This window comes from Gymnogyps californianus, chromosome 9, assembly GCF_018139145.2.
Source record: "Gymnogyps californianus isolate 813 chromosome 9, ASM1813914v2, whole genome shotgun sequence".
Taxonomy (NCBI): domain Eukaryota; kingdom Metazoa; phylum Chordata; class Aves; order Accipitriformes; family Cathartidae; genus Gymnogyps; species Gymnogyps californianus.
The window spans coordinates 25,067,802-25,073,760 of record NC_059479.1 but is presented as its reverse complement, the minus strand read 5'-3'; the positions used below and the strand labels follow the sequence as shown (position 1 = coordinate 25,073,760).

The following is a 5,959-nucleotide window of genomic DNA, read 5'->3' as shown; positions in this document are numbered from 1 at the left end:
CCCTTCCCCGCAGTGCTTCCCGCGGCCTTGCTAGCACAGCCTGGGCTGCGGGACTGCCCTTGCTGCCCAGACACGCTGCTCACCCCTGCCAACACCTCCAGGGCCTTTCCCACAGCCACTGCTGCTCTCCAGCCACCCGGCCCTGGCCTCACCTCCTACAGCACATCAGCCCATCCCCAGGCCAGTGCTTGGCACTTGCCTTTGCTGGACTTCCTGGGGTCCCCGGCAGCCCGTTCCTCTGCCCCGGACAAGTCCCTCCCAGGAGCTGCCCAGCCTCCAGCACCGCCACTGCCACCCACATGGTGGGGGCCTCCCCTGTCCCAGCTATCAGCATGATCCCTCGCACGCTCCACCTCCGGAGGAAAGGCACTGAAGAAGAGCAGCTTGTGAGGGACCTCCCCAGTAAGCAGCCGCCAGCCCAGCTCGGGACACCGAGCGCCACCCCCCTCGGAGCCCAGCCACCCACCCCCGGTGCTGGTGACAGAGCCTCCCCTCTGTGATCCCATGGCCAGGGGCAATCCCAGAGGGCCTCAAGCCTGTCTGGCACCACTGGCCCCGGGGAGAGCCCAGCTGGCTCTTCCCAGTCCCCTGCTCCTTCAGCACGTCCCTGGGAATGACATCCAGGAGCGTTGGTGCCAACACCTTCCCGGGGACGGAGCAGCCTGGAGGTTCTCCTACCGCTCCTCCTTGCCCTTCTGGAAGATGGCTCTGGCAGTTGCTTAGATCGCCAGGAGTCTCCCCAGATCAGCAGGCCCTTCTGGAGAGCAGAGCGTGGCTTCGCGCTGGCATGGCACGGCTCCCCCCAGCCCTGGGATGCTCCCCAGCCAGTCGCACAGCCATTTGGTAAACGGTTTAATTAATATACCGAAAGGACCACTGCTGGACCGAGCTGGAGTTCACCCGCTGCTCTGCTTGGCCGCCAGTCTCTTGTCTCTCTCTTCAGCAATGGTCAGGCGGATGCCCTTTCCACGGGGCAGGGAGATCCACGGCTTGTTGCCCTGCAGCAAGGGAGAAGAAGCCACCTCACATCATGAAACCCAGACAGGGGCAGAGCTCTCCCTCTCAGGGGGGAAAAGCAGCAGAAGCCAGCCCCTGCCCATGCTGGGCCACACACACACGGCCGTGGCACTGGCCCAGCAGAAGCCCCTCAGGAAGGTGCCGAAGGTGTACAGGCCTACATCTGCCTCTTTCGCTCACGTCCATGACGAATGCACTTCAGCCAAAACTGAACCACCACCCCTTTCCAACCCGGACGAAAGAGCCCATGGGGGATGGCGAGACAGCAGAGGCGTTGCAGGGGGGAGAGCACTCTCAGTCAGAGCAGCTGCCCAGGTCACATCAAGATCCGAGCACTGCTCAGCTCCCAGCTCTCAGAAGGTTTAAAACACCACAGGGGTGCTTCTTGAAAACATCCCCATTCCTAAATTTACGGATGCTTCCCCTTCCCAGAACGGTCAGCCCGGAGTGGGCAGAACCGCAGGGAGCGGAGCCAGAACTGACGCCAGCACTGGAGCTTCCCTGTGTGGGAAGGCAGCTGCCTACAGAAGACACCAACGCCTCTTTGCTTCAGCCAGCAGCCCCCAACAACAGGAGAGAACCCACCCGCCTTGTGTCCATGCAGGCTTACTTTGCCAATAACGAAGATGTTGGAGAGCCTGGTGGCAAAGCTATTGCCATTGGCGTCCTTCACGTGAACCACGTCGAATGACCCAGGGTGCCTCTCCCGGTTGGTGATCACACCAATACGGCCCAAGTTGGCACCGCCGGTCACCATGCACAGGTTACCTGGGGTGAAGGAAGACAGGTGTGACAAGAGCCGGCACCAGGTGCCGTAGTGAAGCCCTTCTGCTTGGGCTCTTTCAGGAGCACCGCTGGAGAAGGGCAGGGACAGAGCCGCACTGGCCCACAGAGCGGCCACCGGAGCACCTGGTGACACCCACGTCCCACAGGAACCCTGGCACACCTCGAGGAGCCAAACAGCTCTCTGTCCCCAAGGCCCATACCTCACATTCCCCACCACCTTCTCGGCTGTGTCAGCACCGAGGAGGCATTCCTGTACCACTTGTCCTGGCACTCCTCACGGCTCGGCAACTGAAACCTTCTCCCATAGCAAAGAGCCAGGAATCTACCTACGGCTGCCCAGAGCTTTCCGCTCACAGCCCCACGAGAGCTGGGCTCAAGCAACCTCTCCACCAGCTCGCTGCTTCTACCTGGTGCCTGCTCGCTCTCGGAATTGCTCCAAGTCCCTATGCCAAGTGCCTCCCACTGCCAGCACATGGGAGGAATCCCTGCTCCAGCTCCAAGTGGAGATGCCCCAGGGAAACAACCCCTTTCCCAAGGCTGCCACCACTGCCTCTCTACTTCAGAGCAAAGATGCCTGGCATTTATATGTAACTTCCACACTGCTCTCCACGGTGGGGAAGAGTACAGTATTTTCCATGGGATGCAAGACCTACCTGTGTCAAACTTGATGAAATCTGTGATCTTGCCTGTCTCCAGGTCAATCTGGACCGTATCATTCACCTTGATGAGAGGGTCCGGATAGCGGATGGTGCGGGCATCGTGGGTGACCAAATGAGGGATTCCTTTGGTGCCCACGAAGATCTTCCTCACCTTGCACAGCTTGTACTGCAAACAAAAGCCAACACTGCTCAGCTGAGGCAGCGAGCAGCACCATAGACCAGGGGACTCTTGTCCCCCAGAGAGCCACCAGCCCCAGCATGCCTCAGACCCCAAGCAAAACACCCAGGCACTCCAGGGCTCGCAACAGGAGCCCAGGCAGCGACTTGCCCAGCTCGCTGCCCCAGCAATGCCTCTCGCAGGGCTGCCACGTGGCTATGCTACAGCCCCACCACAAAACACCTGCGCTTCGGCCTCCCCACAAACACTGGCTGCATTCTCCCAGGAAAGCCTATGCCAGGGCAGTTTCCTCATTTTGCCCTGAAGCCCGTGGTCTCACAGTGGCGGCAGAGGCTGCCTTTCTTCAGGACCCAAGAGAGATCTGTATCCCTCTTCCAGGGCACCCTGGTTTCCCTCCTGCCTTTCACCCCCGACTGCTTCACAGCCACTTTGGGACTCACGGGTCAAGAGAGAGCGGTAGCCAGAGGTAAAAGCGTATCACAGCGGAGCAGAGAGGCCCCAAACGCACACCACAGCCAGCTACGGCACAGCCAGCTCTCCCCTCAGCATCGCTGCGTGCCTGCACAGCCTGCCCTTAGGAAGGACATGCGAAGGAGAGCACAGACTCACAGCTCAGGCACGCCAACATGCTTGCGTTAAGGAAACATGTGCAGGAGTTGCTCCCCGACACCCAGGGCCAGAGGGCAGTTTTGTAAACACTTCCGTAACAGACCCAGGAAGGAGTTCAAGGCTTTTGCACCACAAGCAGTACCATGTTTCTGATCACTGTTAGCTTGCGGAGCCCTACGCTAAGGCTCACCACACCACAGCAGAGCCATTCCCACCCCAAAGCTCCCTGTGAAGGTAACCCAGCCCATGCCAACAGCAGTCATTTCAAGCACCAGATAACGCACCTGCAGTCATGTGGAAGTTGCTCTCTCGTCACCAGAAGATTTCCCCCCACCAAAGGCTTCGTACCACAACCCTGAAGGCCCCGATCTTCTCAAGGGTGGCATGGACTCAGCTCTCAGGGCAGAGAGCCAACAGCTCCCGTTCAGGAGATGCCAAAGAGGAAACATCGCCCTGACCAAACCCAACTGGGCTCACGCTTACACCAGTCTGAAGTCCCTCACCTTGGCCTCTTCAGCTGTGATGCGGTGAACAGCAAACCGGCCCTTGGTATCGTACACCAAGCGGAAATGCTCGCCCGTCTTCTCAATGCTTATGACATCTGATTTCAGAGAGGGAAATAAAACAGCAGCTGTTTTCAGCTACAGTACCCAACACTGTAACTCAGCACAAAGCTCACATTTAAAAAGAACTAGGGACTGCTGAACAAAGCTTCAGGTGTGAATGACGAGGTCAGTATCTCCTCTCGTCCACAGGCTCACATCTTTTACTGTGATACAGTGCAAACTGGCAAAAACTGCCAAAGGCTGAAGTCTGAACAGCAATTTACACATATGCAAGCAGGCAATTATAGGCTACAGATATCTGGCTTTGGTATTCATTGCAGTGCACAACTCCAAACTAAATAACAACTGCTTATACTTATTTTTTCTTCAACTCCACCAGGAAAGCATCTTTCCCCCCAACTCGTGCCAGCCTCACAAAACACCCCCCTGCCAGTGCAGCAGAGCTGCCTGAAGTACCTGCCCCAGCCCCCCCGCTCACCCATGAAGCCTGCAGGGTAGGTGATGTCTGTGCGGACTTTGCCGTCTATCTTGATGAACCTCTGCATGCAGATCTTCTTGACCTCATCTCCTGTCAGGGCATACTTCAGCCTGTTCCGCAGGAAGATGATGAGTGGAAGGCACTCCCTCAGTTTGTGAGGGCCTGTCGACGGACGGGGTGCCTGCAAACAGAAGCTTTCTGCTGGGTGCTCAAGCACAACAGCAGCATTGACTGTCCCCAGGGGAAGAATGTTACCACTCCGACAGCTCTCGCAGCAGCACCTGAGGACACGTGCGTGGAGCCTAACTGCTAAGCAGGCAGTGATAGTCTGCAGATATCCTTTCTTGGTATTCAAAGCGCCTTTCCCCCAAGTCTTGCCAGCCTCACAAAACACTGCCCCCAACACAGTACAACCATCTACTGACCCACCCCAGTGAAGGAAAAACACAACAACAAGCAGGTTAAAAAAGAGCAGCCAACTACCCCACTGCCATATCCCTTGCAAACGGGGGAAACACGAAAGCTGTTCGCAAAGCCCCTAACAGCAAACACCCCCTTCTCCCCTGCACCACCCACCTGCCCCAGCTCACCGCCACCCCCCGGGCAGACGGCCCGTCCCCGTCCCCAACCAACCCCGTCCCGCACTCACGAAGACGCCCGTCAGCTTGTCCAGCATCCAGTGCTTGGGCGCAGCCACGCGCTTCAGGTGCTTCTTGGGGCCGCGGGCCTACGGGACGGGACGGGATGCGTTACGGGCCGCCGCCAGGCCCGGCCCCCCCAGCCGTCCCTCCCCGGCCCCCCCGGGCTCCCGCCCCCCCCGGCCCTGGCGGCGGGCTCCCTCCCACGCCCCTCGACGCGGCGGGAGCGGCGGCAGCCCGCGGCGGGCGGTGGATGGCGGCGGATGGCGCCGGGGAGCGGCCGCGCCTCACTCTCACCATGGCTGCGCTCCGCCGGGAAAGGGCCGCCGCTTCCGGTCCGCCGCTGATATCCGCGGGCGCGGCGGCCGCGCTGTGGGGCGCCCCCTGCCGGCCCGGAGGTCCAGCGCCGGCCGGTGCCAGGGCAGACGGGGTGCGTGTGCCCCCCACGCGGGACAGGCTCGGCGCTCCTCGCGGTGCCCTGCTGACGTGCTGCCCACGGGAGGTGAGGGGGGGGTCTGGGCAGCCCCCACGAGCGAGGTGGGGGTGCCCCGTCCCCTCCCCGCTGCAAGCGGCCTCGACGAGAGCACCCCGCTCCCGGCAGCGGGCAGCTCTGTCCGTGCCGGCGGGGGCACGAGGGGGGGGGGTCGTGGGGAGGGTGACCGGATCGCTCCCGGCCCACGCCGGTGTCACGGGACAGCTCCCCATGTTGTGCCCCTGCGGTTTGGGAGAGGGTGTGACGGTTTCGGGGGTGGCGTATCCCAACCCCCCCCTCCCCCCCCCGGGGCGGCTCGGAGACTCCGGGTACCCCGGCTGCCCCGGGAGCCGAGCCGGGGGGAACACGCGTGCCACGCCACCGCCCTCCCCTCGCCCACGGCCCCTCCCGGAGTGGAGCTGGAACCCCACGCAGCCCTCCGGGCCTGAGGGCCTGCTCCCGAAGGCAGCTCGGGGGCCAGCGGTCCCCAGCTGGGCTCCCCGGGGAGGTTGGCGTGTCCCCCTGGGGTACCGGGGTCCCCGGGGCACCCCCAGCC

The 5,959-nt window shown here is 61.5% G+C and overlaps 1 protein-coding gene across 1 annotated transcript; it reads right to left on the bottom strand.

The window, feature by feature from the left end:
- Positions 1-835: 835 nt before the first annotated feature.
- On the bottom strand, positions 836-5,276 carry RPS4X (ribosomal protein S4 X-linked). The gene is made up of 7 exons (XM_050901853.1): positions 5,229-5,276; positions 4,943-5,020; positions 4,294-4,474; positions 3,753-3,850; positions 2,457-2,628; positions 1,628-1,785; positions 836-998 (listed from the first exon to the last, which is right to left on the bottom strand). The coding sequence occupies exons 1-7, from the start codon at positions 5,229-5,231 to the stop codon at positions 897-899; spliced, it is 792 nt and encodes a 263-aa protein (XP_050757810.1). The 5' UTR covers positions 5,232-5,276; the 3' UTR covers positions 836-896.
- Between the last annotated feature and the right edge of the window lie 683 nt (positions 5,277-5,959).

What these genes read in the sequence shown, in the direction of transcription:
- RPS4X (XM_050901853.1), bottom strand. An exon ending in ACAAGCTGACGGGCGTCTTC is followed by an intron (nt 4,475 to 4,942) that starts GTGAGTGCGGGA and finishes TTCTGTTTGCAG; the next exon opens with GCACCCCGTCCGTCGACAGG. An exon ending in ACATCTTCGTTATTGGCAAA is followed by an intron (nt 999 to 1,627) that starts GTAAGCCTGCAT and finishes CCCTTGCTGCAG; the next exon opens with GGCAACAAGCCGTGGATCTC.